The sequence below is a fragment of the Schistocerca piceifrons genome, chromosome 6 (genome assembly GCF_021461385.2).
Source record: "Schistocerca piceifrons isolate TAMUIC-IGC-003096 chromosome 6, iqSchPice1.1, whole genome shotgun sequence".
Classification (NCBI taxonomy): Eukaryota; Metazoa; Arthropoda; class Insecta; order Orthoptera; family Acrididae; genus Schistocerca; species Schistocerca piceifrons.
The window spans coordinates 292,186,032-292,200,278 of record NC_060143.1 but is presented as its reverse complement, the minus strand read 5'-3'; the positions used below and the strand labels follow the sequence as shown (position 1 = coordinate 292,200,278).

General features: G+C 42.8%; 1 protein-coding gene across 1 annotated transcript in view; it reads right to left on the bottom strand.

The window, feature by feature from the left end:
- LOC124802786 (probable ATP-dependent RNA helicase DDX27) overlaps positions 1-14,247 on the bottom strand; it is a 90,447-nt gene that overhangs the window by 45,512 nt on the left and 30,688 nt on the right. Inside the window, exons 4-5 of the mRNA XM_047263786.1 lie at positions 8,789-8,955; positions 5,236-5,457 (exon numbers count right to left, since the gene is read on the bottom strand). Coding sequence (XP_047119742.1) covers positions 5,236-5,457; positions 8,789-8,955 — 389 coding nt within the window. The remainder of the gene's footprint in view (positions 1-5,235; positions 5,458-8,788; positions 8,956-14,247) is intronic.

Sequence of the window (14,247 nt, the reverse complement as noted above, 5' to 3'; positions counted from 1 at the left end):
CATCGATTTTACCGTGTGGGGGAGATTCGATGGTGACAGCAGAGGTGAAAGTTTCCAAGTCCACCTCGTTTAAAGCCCATCTCGGCAGACGTACGTGGACCTGACGCCGGGGCAGTGACAGGGAGATGAGGAAGTGGTCACTACCTCACAGGTCATCATGTGCTCTCCAGTGGATAGATGGGAGAAGTCCTGGGCTGCAAATTGATAAATCAATGGCCAAGTAACTACCATGAGCCACACTGGTGTGGCAGCCCCAGTAGTTAACAGGCAGAGGTCAAACTGAGACATTAAAGTTTTGACATCTCTGCCTCGAGCAGTAAGCATGGTACCACCCCACCAAGGGTTATGGGCGTTAAAATTCCCAAAAGTAGGAAAGGTCTAGGGAGTTGATCAATCAGTGCAGCTAATACATTCAGGGGTACTGCACTATCTGGAGGAAGATGTACACTGCAGACAGCTATTTCCTGTGTCGTCCTTATTATGACATCCACAGCTTCAAGAGGGGTTTGAAGGGGCACAGGTTCACTACATACTGAGTTTAGGACATAAACGCAAACTCCACCTGACACTCAATTATAGTCGCTGTAATATTCCTTATAGCTGCAGAGGGCAGGGGTTTATAGCTGCGGAGGACAGGGGTCCGCACTAACGGGAACCAAGCTTCCTGAAGCGCAATGCAGATAGCAGGTGTAAAGCTTAACAGTTGCCATAGCTCAGCCAGATGGATGGAAAAACCACAGCAATTCCACTGGAGGATGATGTCATCGTGAGACTGGGAAGGCATGGAACATTCAATAAGGCAGTTTACACCTCAGGGTCACCTGCTTCCACTGACATATTGCCTGAGCAGTCTATATTCATTGTGTCTGAGGGTCTGGCGAGATCTAGGTCCTCAGCAGACACCAGAATCTCCACCCCATCCTCAGACGCAGAGCTTGTATGTAGCATTAATGTGGGTGCCATTGCAATTTCCTTGGTCTTAGGGGTCTTCTTTTTGGACTTCTCTCGCTGGTCCTTGGATTTCACTGGTTGGGAGGACTTTGCTGGCTCAATCTCTGGCCCTGAGCATGAGCGTGAAGCCCTACGACCAGCTGCTTTTGAGCTCTTAAGCCACTGGCGGGTGTCTTCTTTCCCACCAGCAGAAATCTGGAAAAGGAGTGACCCAAGGGACCCTTCCTAGTGAGAGAAGCTGAAGAAGACTTATGCTTCTCTGGCTTAGAAATGGGGACAGGCATTGGGTGGGGGGGGAGGGGGGAGGGGTTGCTCCCGAAGTAGGTGGTGCAGGAGCAACAGATAGGGAATTGCCCCCCAACCATCAAGGTGGCAGGTGAAGTCTTCCGGCTCTGAGAGGTGACTAGGGTTGGTGGAGCTGATGGTGCCAGAATTGTTGTAGCGGCGGCATAAGATGATGTCCTCCGTACAGGATGCAGGCGTTCAAATTTCCTCTTAGCCTCAGTCTAGGTCAGTCGATCCAGAATCTTATACTCCACGATTTTCCTTTCTTTCTGGAAAATCCTGCAGTCTGGTGAGCAAGGCGAATGGTGTTCTCTGCAGTTGACACAGATGGGACGTGGGGCACATGGAGTATTGGGATGTGATGAGTGTCCACAATCTTGACATGTGACACTGGAAGTACAGCAGAAAGACATATGGTTGAACTTCCAGCACTGCATAGGGGTGGGGAACATAGGGATTTACATCACAGTGGGAGACCATCACCTTGACCTTCTCGGGCAATGTGTCACCCTCAAATGCCAAGATGAAGGCACCGATGGCAACGAGATTATCCCTCAGACCATGGTGGACAGGCCGGATGAAATGTACACCTCGCCGCTCTAAATTGGCGCGCAGCTCATCACCAGAATGCGAAAGAAGGTCCCTGTGAAATATGATACCCTGGACCATATTTAAGCTCTTACGGGGTGTGATGGTTACAGGAACATCCCCCAGCTTGTCACAAGCGAGTAACATCCGTGACTGGGCAGAGGATGCTGTTTTGATCAAGACTGACCCAGATCTCATTTTGGACAATCCTTCCATCTCCCCAAACTTGTCCTCTAAATGTTCAACAAAAAACTGAGGCTACATCGTCATGAAAGGTTCCCCATCAGCTCTCTAACATATAAGGTACCGGGGAGAATAAGCTTCACTGCCATCCTTAGCCTGGCATTCCTCCCATGGGGTGGCCAGGGAGGGGAATGGGGTTATTGGCACTGAAGATAGACTTTGCTCACTTAGAGACTGCTGGTGATTCACAACCAGCAAGAGATGATGGACTACGTTTCATTGCAGGTCATCTGCCCTGATGCCACCCACTCCGGCGAGGGGCCCTCCCCATGGGCGCCACCCAGCTGCAGCAAAGGCCACCTGGCAGGATGGCCATTGCCGGGAGACCCGATGCCCCAGAGGAATGGGCATCTACCCCTTGGCATATGTGGGGAGTTAACTGCACAGGCATCAGCAGAGTGATCCCTGTGTGGTCAGGGGGCTACAACCAACAGGGTACATGGAAGCCCCACAACAATGGACTGGCTACCATGCTGGATATCAAGAGCAAAGAAGTCCATGGTCATCATTGATGCAGATAGCGACACTGCATAGTGTATGGTGGAAAACGCACCTAGGAAGGTGTCCTGGTCCAAGAGATGGAGAATGAGCAGGACTGAAATGAGATGACAAGAAAGTGGGCTAAAGATCTCAATGCACACTGGACCATGTAAGGCGCCCTTCCCCAATTGGCTTGCTCTTCAGGAAAATTTTGAAAAATGGAGGTCACACCCTACATGGGACCATCACATAAAGGCCGAAACATGTGAGACTCCTTTTAGTTGCCTCTTACGATAGGCACGAATACCTCAGACCTATTCTGACCCCCAGACCCATAGGGGGGAATCTACCTTTCGAGGTAAGTCGTATGGATCAGTTTTATCTCACTTGTTCCTGAAATAGGAAATTAAAGCTGATCTTTTTCACTGAAAATACGAAGTGAGAGGATGATATAACGATCAAATGTGTCTACATGATATTGTGAAATAGAACTTAATATAACTTGGAGGAGGACACACACACACACACACACACACACACACACACACACACACACACATTCATAATGAACCACAACAAACAGGCCAATTACTCTCTGTTCAAGCTCAAAGAAAGAGATCAATCACTTTCTCTGCCAGAACATGACTATCTTTTGCCAAGAGTTAAAACAGGAAATATTCTTCACAGGATATTTTTTTCACAGTTTACTCGACAGGTACACTTCTCAAACTAGAAAGAAGGGTGGTTATGTTTAATGTCCCTCAAGGTCACTCGAGATACAACACTGGCTTGGAGTTGAAAAGATGATGGAAAAAAGTAGCTGTGCCAGTGTTGAAGTAATTCTCCAATCATATGCCTGAACTCATCTACAGACATCACAAAAAACGTCGATCAGTATGGTTGGACAACGAATTTAATCTCATTCCTACTAAATTCAAGTCCATGTCATAAATGCTGTGCTATCTCATCATACTTAACAAACTGTATCACAATGTGTGGCAGTACGAACCTCTTATCAGTATTAGCTGCAGTGCTTCCTGTTCTAATCATCAATGGCATTTGGAAGGAATGAATGCCTACACACATATGCACTTACCTTTATGTTTACAATTTTATCACTATGATTTCTACACAGTTTCTACAAAGAGGAGGGGATAGTTTGTTCTTACCATCTTCTGTGAGGGCATGTCCCCAAAATTTTAAAAGCAACCTTTCACATCAACATGTAACACTAAACTACAAATGCATCTATTGTCAACAGATACAATTAAGACCTTTTGAAGAAAAGGTGCCAGTGTGCACGAAGGAAGTAAAACCTTTCCAATTAGGGTGCTCAATCTATCACTGTGGGCCTTCCAGCCAAATATGCGATATGAGTTTAGGTTGCATTCATTAGAATACTTTTCTTGTAAAGTATCCTACTGGAGTTGCTGTATGTATCAGTAATACTTTCTTATGACTAAGTAAACAAGTTATCAAACACTTAACACTTCTTAAGTTGACTTTCTTTGGTTAATCCAACCCTAACAGATAAGAAGCATTCAAATGCTGGTGGCACAAATGTCACATAAAATACTGCCTTCACATCCCTGAATTCTTCCTATGAACCACACCCTATAGTCTTTGCAACAACTACATAGCACTGTATATGTGCATGACAATCTATCAGATGTCATCTGAGTGGCCAGTGTCAAGCTGTTTCAGCAAACTAGACCACTCTACTGCACAGCCTACGGCTCTGCACCGGTCCCAGAACACAGTTGCCATAATCTTGCGCTTTGACAGCGTCTGTTTGGCTTTGACCTTGATGGGTGAGGTTGTGTGTCGCCATTCCATCGATTGTCGCTTGCTTTCGGGAGTGATATGCGATACCCATGTTTCATCTCCAGTGACAATTTGACTCAACATGTCATCCCCTTCTTCCTCGTAACGAATCAAAAAGTCCAATGAAGTGGCAAATCTCTTCCCTTTGCGGTCCTCTGTGAGGAGTCTGGGTACCCACCGAGAACACAGTTTCTTAAAGTTTAGGTGTTCAGATACAATTGTGTACAAAACTGATCTTGAAACTTGTGGAAATTCCAAAGAAAGAGTAGAAATTGTGAATCTTCTGTCCTCACGAATCTTTGTTTCGACTGCAGCCACCAAATCATCAGTGATCACAGAGGGCCGGCCTGAGCGTTCTTCGTCATGGACGTTTTGACGGCCATTTTTAAACTCTCTAACCCATTGACGCACTTTACCTTCACTCATTGCATTCAAGCCATAAACTTCTGTTAACTGACGATGAATTTCTACAGCTGATAGGCTTCTCGTGGTCAAAAAACGTATCACTGACCGTATCTCACATGCGGCGGGCGATTCAATAATTGTAAACATTATAAAGTAGCACAGCGATGCGTACACGTCAGCTACAGAGCTGCAACTTGCATCAGTGTGAACGGGAAGGATGCCGGCAAGTGGCGCGGTGGCTTGTTGCGGCGTCCGCGCGGACTACGGGACTATACGCGCGAACGGCCCTTACTTAAAAAACAACCCTCGTAGTATCTTTTACTTCAAGCATTTCTTCTTCAGTCCCATTAGAATTATTTTTGTTTGTAACACAACATACACTGAATTGCAAAAATAATGTTTTGTTGCACACAGAAAAACAAATGGACAAAAATTTTGTTGTAGGTATCACAAACTTACCTGCACACCAAGTTCTCTTGTTGGTACAAGAACAAGGACTCTTGTTACTGTGGTTGCTCCTAAAGGTCTGTAAAGCAACCTCTCCAGAGTTGGCAACATATATGCAGCAGTCTTCCCTGTTCCAGTTGCTGCACAACCACATATATCACGCCCCATTAGTGCAATAGGAATGGTTGCTGCCTGTATTGGTGTTGGGTGTACAAATTTCAGTGCTGCTACTGCCTGTAAGTACACACAAATTATATTCACTGCAAAGCTATTATATGTAATTAAGAGATCAATGTGGCACTATGCCACACAATTAGTATAACAGATGTGCTTAAGGTGGTGTCCTCTACTATTTAATATCATTCATGCTTATGGAGGCATTCAGAGCTCTAAGTCAGACAGCAAACTGAACACTGTTGCAAACAACAAATGTGGTTGCCATTGGAGTGGGGTGCAACAATATCTTATTGTTTTAATTTAGAACTTGCTTAAATGATAAGTTAAAAGACTATGATAAAAAACAAAATACATGCATTGCAGATTATAGGAATAATGCTTGAAACCTACAACAGAATTATGTAACAGCAGCAGTAAAAGGGGGAGAGGGATGAAAAGGAAGAGGAGGGACAGAGGGATAACAAGAGATCATGGTGGAAGTGGGTTGAGAGGGAGTGATGGAGAAAGTGAGAAGAAGAAATGATGGGAGGGAAGACAAAAGGCAGACAGGGGTGAAGGAGTGCAAAGGAGGGTGAGTGGGTGAGTGAATGAAGAAAGATAGGAAAATGAATGAGGGTTGGAGGTTGGGCGAGAGATGGATGGTGAATGAGCATGGGAGGGTGGATCATGATGGGAGTGTCACTCAAATGCCCACTAGCAACTTGCAATATCCATAGTTAAGGACAGGGAGTAATTACCAATTACAAGACCTAATGTTTGAAGGAAAGTAGGTGCCATTACGTAGATATGCAGAAGATAGGCAAGACAGAGTTTGCTGAAGCAGAGAATTTTGCGTAATATTCTTTTTCCCCCCAGACCCGAGCATCTGCCTATTGCAATTTCCCCTGATGTTGACGAAAACTTGACAATGTTGGGCTCTATAATAGTGGCATCTGTTCTTCAAACTACAGGGCAGCATATTTTGGAGAGTGTAACTGGCTGAGGTGGGGATAGAGCCAATGATTAAGAGTTTTAGTAAGTAAAATAATTGGCAATGTATTTCAGTAGTGGAGCAGTCTTGGAAAGAGGCTCACTCTCATAATGTAAGGCCAGGATGCTTAATATTAGGACAAGCACACATGGAGTCTTACTCAGAGGAATGAGTACTTGACAAAATCAATCTCGTGAGACAACAGAGTTTAAATTTGGCATGCACTACGTAAAAAGTTAATCATATTTTGAATCATGCAGTGGGAATGAGCTGCATGTATTAGTCAGTACTGAGAAGAGAATTTTAACCTTTGTTCATAAAGAAGGGTTGTTTATAACTGCAATTTGAAACTATTTGCTAAGACTTAAAGTGGACAAACAGATTATTATTTTTAAGTCAAAAAATATTGGCAATAATTAACAGTTTTAATAAAGGGGTTACAGAAATACTAATTCTATGGTCTCAACCACCAGTCGCACGTTTTTTGTGTTGTTACAATGGGACTGGAGTGGGATATGTGTGAGGTTAGTAATATAAAGCAAGCGTAAGGAGATAGACGATCTTGAACACTGAAAATGCTCTGTTTTGAATACATAGCTTTCTCAGGATTAAGATAAGTACATTAAGCTCCAAGATTAATATTTCATTTACATATGTTACTAATGTGATTGTGAGATGTAGGGTATTCAGCATAAATGGAATATACTGATCAAGACTGCTGCTGCTGAATGCTGCCTTTCCTGAAGGAAAGGCTGTTTATAAGAGCCAAGGAGCAAAAGGGCTTTTGCTACTCACCTGACAGAGGCAGTGTTGAAACGGAGACAACCACATTTAAAAGAAGATTAAGCTACTGGACAACATTTTCATCAGATCTGGAAAACCACCCATACACTTACTCACAACCCCCCCCCCCCCCCACACACACACACATATTTATACATTCATACAATGACATCTCTCACACATATGGCCCCTGTCATATCGAGTATCGAGATGCTGAATCGGGCTCCACTGCCTGCAGACGACAGTGGTTTGTTTGTTCGTGTTTGTGATGTGTGTGTGTGTGTGTGTGTGTGTGTGTGTGTGTGTATTTTTCTAGATTTGATGAAAGAATCTTGAATCATGAAAGACATTGTTTAATAGCTTAGTCTACTTTTTAATATGTCTGTCTGCTGCTCAACACCTATCTATATGGTGAGAAACAAATCTGTCCTAATTCAAATTGTTGAAATCTATAAAATTTGCTATGAGAAGCAAATTTTTTGTGGTAGGATTAATATCAGAAGATTCCAATAATGCATTGTGAAGCACATTTACTTGGGTTCGCACTTGTTACATTAGCGAATAAATCTGAGCAATCTATGCAGTTGTCTACTGTTTAGCTTATCTAACATTGTTCTCGACTGATGAATACCAATTGGTTTTGATAAATGGATGGCAATTACAATTTGAAAATTGCCAGTGAAATATTTCACCAAATTCAAAAAATTATAAAAAGAATTACAAATATCTTATGATTGCAAAGACAACTTCGAAAAATAATTTATCAAAAATACAGAACGAAACATCATCATGACCTTGTTATGCAGCCAACTCCAAATTACAGCATATTCCCAAAAATCAATAGTATTGTTCACAAGAACTATTACTGCTGCATTGTGTACCAACACTTCCCATGGATAAGTAAAATGGCAAAAATTGTCCTCATACTTATATTTATTTGTTTATTAATTTGCTGTCCCTATAACAATTAGGTATGGATTTCTTCCTCCCCGAGAACTACTGGTCAGGCTGGCAACAAATTTTTGAGATTATTTTCAATAGACTAATTTACAACTATCAACCACATTTCTTAACCCCAGAAAAAATTCTCAGAACATACACTTAACATCAATTACAACTAATTTTGCCTCCTTTATGACTCATTAATATCTGCACTTCCCAAAATAGCCACTTTGAACCTTAACATAAGAGCCCACTTAATGATTACTATTTTTCTCCCAAAGTTTGCACTTCTCTTCATTCATATTATTTTGCATTTGAAGTCTGTGAATCTTGCAACTTATAACAACACTTTTTGTGGTGGTAAATGTCTCACAACCATGGCAATCCCGCCTATTTTATGGAGACTCGTTTTATTTGGAATTAAAGATTTTACTGTTACTTATTCTCGGCTTCAGTTAGATTTCAGTTCCAAGCACTATGTGGGCCCATGGTGTGAGAATTCTTGTCGTTTACCCTGAGCACTTCCCCAGTTACCAATGGGATAAAAAGCTTTTGCAAACTGTTAATACATCTGATGTCATAACAGTTTATATCTAATACCAGGAAAGGTATGAAGTCTGCAAGTATTTCATATGGAACAAACCCAAATAAAAATTTAAATTCAGAAACAAAAACAAACAGTACAAACTTTACCTTTAAAAGTGGGCGTGAAATGTTCATTTGGTAGAACGAAGCATTCTCTTCAAAGGGTGGGGCATCTTCAAAGAGCTCTTTCTCTGCTTCCTCATCAACTTCGATATCTGGCTCCTGTTTCATCTTCTCCTTTCCTTTCAATTTCTTTTCTTTAACTTTTATGTCATCTGGTTAAAGCAAATGTTTCTTGTCAAATAGTAAATATAAAATAAATAATTTGGAGTAAAGATATCAACACACTGAATAGTAGAAATACTGCGTCATTGAAAGGCGCATAAACAAGACTGAAAACTTTGCTAGCTTTTGAACAAATCCTTTTTCAAGCTAGAGTATGAAATACACACACATGCACAGGGAGAAGGATAGCAGGTGCATGGGATAGGAACGTGGCAGGGAGATGTAGCAGGTGCACAGAATAAGAATGTGACAAGGGCACTGGCATCACCGAATCCTAGCTGTGAGCGATAAAAACAGCGTGGAGGAATGATCGCTGGCACGGGGAGACAAATAAGAGGAAGGGTGCACTGTGGGCGAGACATTGTGGGAGCGTAACAAGTGAAGTTAGGGTCCTGGGACAGAGGGGAGGTGGGCGTGTGGAAGGCAAATGTAAAAGTTTGATATGAAGACTCCACAAATGAAAACTTCACAATTTCACAGATTGAACTTCCAGAACCACAACTGTTTTCCCTAAACACATTGCCTGATATAAGTAAATAAATACATATTTAAGCACCCAGAAGGGAAGAAGAAAACAAAATGAAACTTCATAGGTTGGGAGTGTATGTAATGTTATTTCAGTGGTGAAAATATTGAGTCTAATTTGTAAAGAACTTGGCAATATTGTAAAGAACTTGGCAATATTGGACCTTGTCAGTATGATGTCGTACCCCCTCTGGCCTGGACCAATGCACTGATTCAATTCGCAAGGGTGTCATAAAGCTACTGTATTATCTTCTGAGGCAGGTTGGCCCACAATTATTGTTGTAATTCATCCTTGATATCCTGGATATTGACACTGCCACAGAGTTGACATCAGAGCTGGACCCATGCAAGTTCCATTGGGAACAGATATGGGGACCTTTTTGGCCATGGCAGAACCTCAGCATCACGCAGACAGTTCATATGTACACACAACACATATGAATGAGTACTGTCCAATTCAAAAATGGTACCACAATTTGCATTACGTTAAAGACAGTCTACACATGGGACAGTAATTTCCTTGTCCAGCTACTGCCAAACTCTGTACAATGGTGCCGGATGACACAGAATGTTACAGGAACTCTGTTACTTGTTCTTGGATGGCAGGTGCTCGGCTACCTCAGCTGTTAGTTATAGGCCATCTGCATATGACCATTAAAGTCTGCAATCTAACTGTTTGGAGCACAACATTGCATGGTAGTGAAGCATGGACTGTGGGAAAACCGGAACAGAAGAGAATTGAAGCATTTGAAATACGGTGCTATAGAAGAACGTTGAAAATTAGGTGGACTGACAAAGTACGGGAATGGGAGGTTCTCCACAGAATCTGCAAGGAAAGGAGTATATGGACAATACTGACATGAAGAAGGGACAGGATGGTAGGATATTTGTTAAGAGATCAGGTGCTAGAGAGAGAGCTGTAGAGGGGAAAACCTGTAGAGGACGACAGAGATTGGCATACATGCAGAAAATAATTGATGGCACATGTGAGGAGTTCGTGGAGTCAGAAGACTGATCACTCGGTGGGGGGGGGGGGATATATATATATATATATATATATATATATATATATATATATATATATATAAAACAAAGATGATGTGACTTACCAAATGAAAGTGCTGGCAGGTCGACAGACACACACACCAACACAAACATACACACAAAATTCAAGCTTTCATAACAAACTGTTGCCTCATCAGGAAAGAGGGAAGGAGAGGGAAAAGACAAAAGGATGTGGGTTTTAAGGGAGAGGGTAAGGAGTCATTCCAATCCTGGGAGCGGAAAGACTTACCTTAGGGGGAAAAAAGGACGGGTATACACTCGCACACACACACACACACACACACACACACACACACACACACACACACACATATCCATCCACACATATACAGACACAAGCAGACATATTTAAAGTCTTTAAAGTCTTGTAACCATTGATGCCACTTCCTTATACACAAATATTCCGCACGTCCAGGGCCTCGCTGCGATGTAGCATTTCCTTTCACGCCGATCACCTGCCACCCTACCTAAAACCTCTTTCCTCATTACCTTAGCCAGCTTCATCCTGACCCACAACTTCTTCACTTTTGAAGGCCAGACATACCAACAATTAAAGGGAACAGCCATGGGTACCAGGATGGCCCCCTCGTACACCAACCTATTCATGGGTCGCTTAGAGGAAGCCTTCTTGGTTACCCAGGTCTGCCAACCCAAAGTTTGGTACAGATTTATTGATGACATCTTCATGATCTGGACTCACAGTGAAGAAGAACTCCAGAATTTCCTCTCCAACCTCAACTCCTTTGGTTCCATCAGATTCACCTGGTCCTACTCCAAATCCCATACCACTTTCCTTGACGTTGACCTCCAACTGTCCAATGGCCAGCTTCACATGTCCGTCCACATCAAACCCACCAACAAGCAACAGTACCTCCATTATGACAGCTGCCACCCATTCCACATCAAACGGTCCCTTCCCTACAGCCTAGGTCTTCGTGGCAAACGAATCTGCTCCAGTCTGGAATCCCTGAATCATTACACCAACAACCTGACAACAGCTTTCACATCCCGCAACTACCCTCCCGACCTGGTACAGAAGCAAATAACCAGAGCCACTTCCTCATCCCCTCAAACCCAGAATCCCCCACAGAAGAACCACAAAAGTGCCCCACTTGTGACAGGATACTTTCCGGGACTGGACCAGACTCTGAATGTGGCTCTCCAGCAGGGATACGACTTCCTCAGATCCTGCCCTGAAATGAGATCCATCCTTCATGAAATCCTCCCCACTCCACCAAGAGTGTCTTTCCGCCGTCCACCTAACCTTCGTAACGTGTTAGTTCATCCCTATGAAATCCCCAAACCACTCTCCCTACCCTCTGGCTCCTATCCTTGTCACCGCCCCCGGTGTAAAACCTGTCCCATGCACCCTCCCACCACCACCTACTCCAGTCCTGTAACCCGGAAGGTGTACACGATCAAAGGCAGAGCCACGTGTGAGAGCACCCACGTGATCTACCAACTGACCTGCCTACACTGTGATGCATTCTATGTGGGAATGACCAGCAACAAACTGTCCATTCGCATGAATGGACACAGAGAGACAGTGTTTGTTGGTAATGAGGATCACCCTGTGGCTAAACATGCCTTGGTGCACAGCCAGCACATCTTGGCACAGTGTTACACCGACCGGGTTATCTGGATACTTCCCACCAACACCAACCTATCCGAACTACGGAGATGGGAACTTGCCCTTCAGTATATCCTCTCTTCTCGTTATCCGCCAGGCCTCAATCTCCGCTAATTTCAAGTTGCCGCCACTCATACCTCACCTGTCTTTCAACAACTTCTTTGCCTCTACACTTCTATCTCGACTGACATCTCTGCCCAAACTCTTTGTCTTTAAATATGTCTGCTTGTGTCTGTGTGTGTGGATGGATATGTGCGTGTGTGCGAGTGTATGCCTGTCCTTTTTTCCCCCTAAGGTGGGTCTTTCCGCTCCCGGGATTGGAATGGCTCCTTGCCCTCTCCCTTGAGACCCACTTCCTTTCGTCTTCCCCTCTCCTTCCCTCTTTCCTGATGAGGCGACAGTTTGTTGCGAGAGCTTGAATTTTGTGTGTATGTTTGTGTTTGTTTGTGTGTCTATCGACCTGCCAGCGCTTTTGTTCGGTAAGTCACCACAACTATCTATCTATCTATATATATATATATATATATATATATATATATATATATATATATATATATATATATATATATATATATATATAAAAGAAAGATGATGAAACTTACCAAACAAAAGCGCTGGCAGGTCGATGGACACGCAGGCGAGCACAAACATACACACGAAATTCTGGCTTTCGCAACCAATGGTTGCCTCGTCAGGAGGGAGGGAGGGAGAGGGAAGGACGGGGGGATGTGGGTTTTGAGGGAGAGGGTGGGGAGTCATTCCAATCCCGGGAGCGGGGGGGACTTGCCTTGGGGGGGAAAGGGACGGGTATGCGCTCGCACACGCGCACATGTCCATCCACACATGCACAGACACGGGCAGACGTTTGTAAAGGCAAAGAGTTTGCCCAAACTCTTTGCCTTTACAAGTGTCTGCTTGTGTCTGTGTATGTGTGGATGGATGTGTGTGTGTGTGCGAGTGTGTACCTGTCCTTTTTCCCCCTAAGGTAAGTCTTTCCGCTCCCGGGATTGGAATGACTCCTTACCCTCTCCCTTAAAACCCATATCCTTTTGTCTTTCCTTCTCCTTCCCTCTTTCCTGACGAGGCAACCATTGGTTGCGAAAGCTAGAATTTTGTGTGTATGTTTGTGTTTGTTTGTGTGTCTATCGACCTGCCAGCGCTTTTGTTCGGTAAGTCACCTCATCTTTGTTTTTATATATAATTTTCCCACGTGGAATGTTTCCTTCCATTATATATATATATATATATATATATATATATATATATATATATAAATTGTTGAGTTTTGTTACTGTCTACTTCATTTTTCTATGCAGTATGTCTCTTTCGAGGAATGTTTGAAGATAACTGTGAAATTGCTTAGGAATGTGGTAAGACTATCAAGATGCTGCAAAACAAACTAAATACAGTACATTAACAGGGGAGTTATGAACATACTAATTACAGAACTGCACAGCTTATACTGACAGTACCAGTACACATTTTACATTCTGTTGCTGTCTGTGTGACTTCTTTCAGCTGAGATTAATTTTGTTATTCAAGCACGGTGCCAATGACAGGTACAGATAATCCCTAGATTTAGTTGTTATTGGATTATCTTGTGCGGATCATTTTTTAATATTCTTTCAAACAACATATTTTTTAAATCCCATCATGAAGGCATACAGTTTGGGCATACAATATCCTCTTAACAATTAATTATTTTTTGCAAACTGTATGTTGGTAAATTTATCACTTGAAAATGCCATGCACATCAAAACTGCAATTGTGAGATAAATAAATCAAATGAGTTCCTTTACAGTGAAAATTGGTAACATAATATAGCATTGGTTTCCATCAGTGGCAGCCAATCATCATGTGCTAGCACACTGTAAATAATGCACTAAAATTATGCCATTTCTCTTCAAATGTGAACTGGAAATTGCATAAAATTATGCCTTCTCTCTTCGAATACACGATGGTATACAAATAAAATGGACAAAAAAATGTTTCACAGCACTCTCTCCACAATAACTAGAAACCAGTGTCAAGTGCTGAAATTACAGTGAATCGTGCTACAATC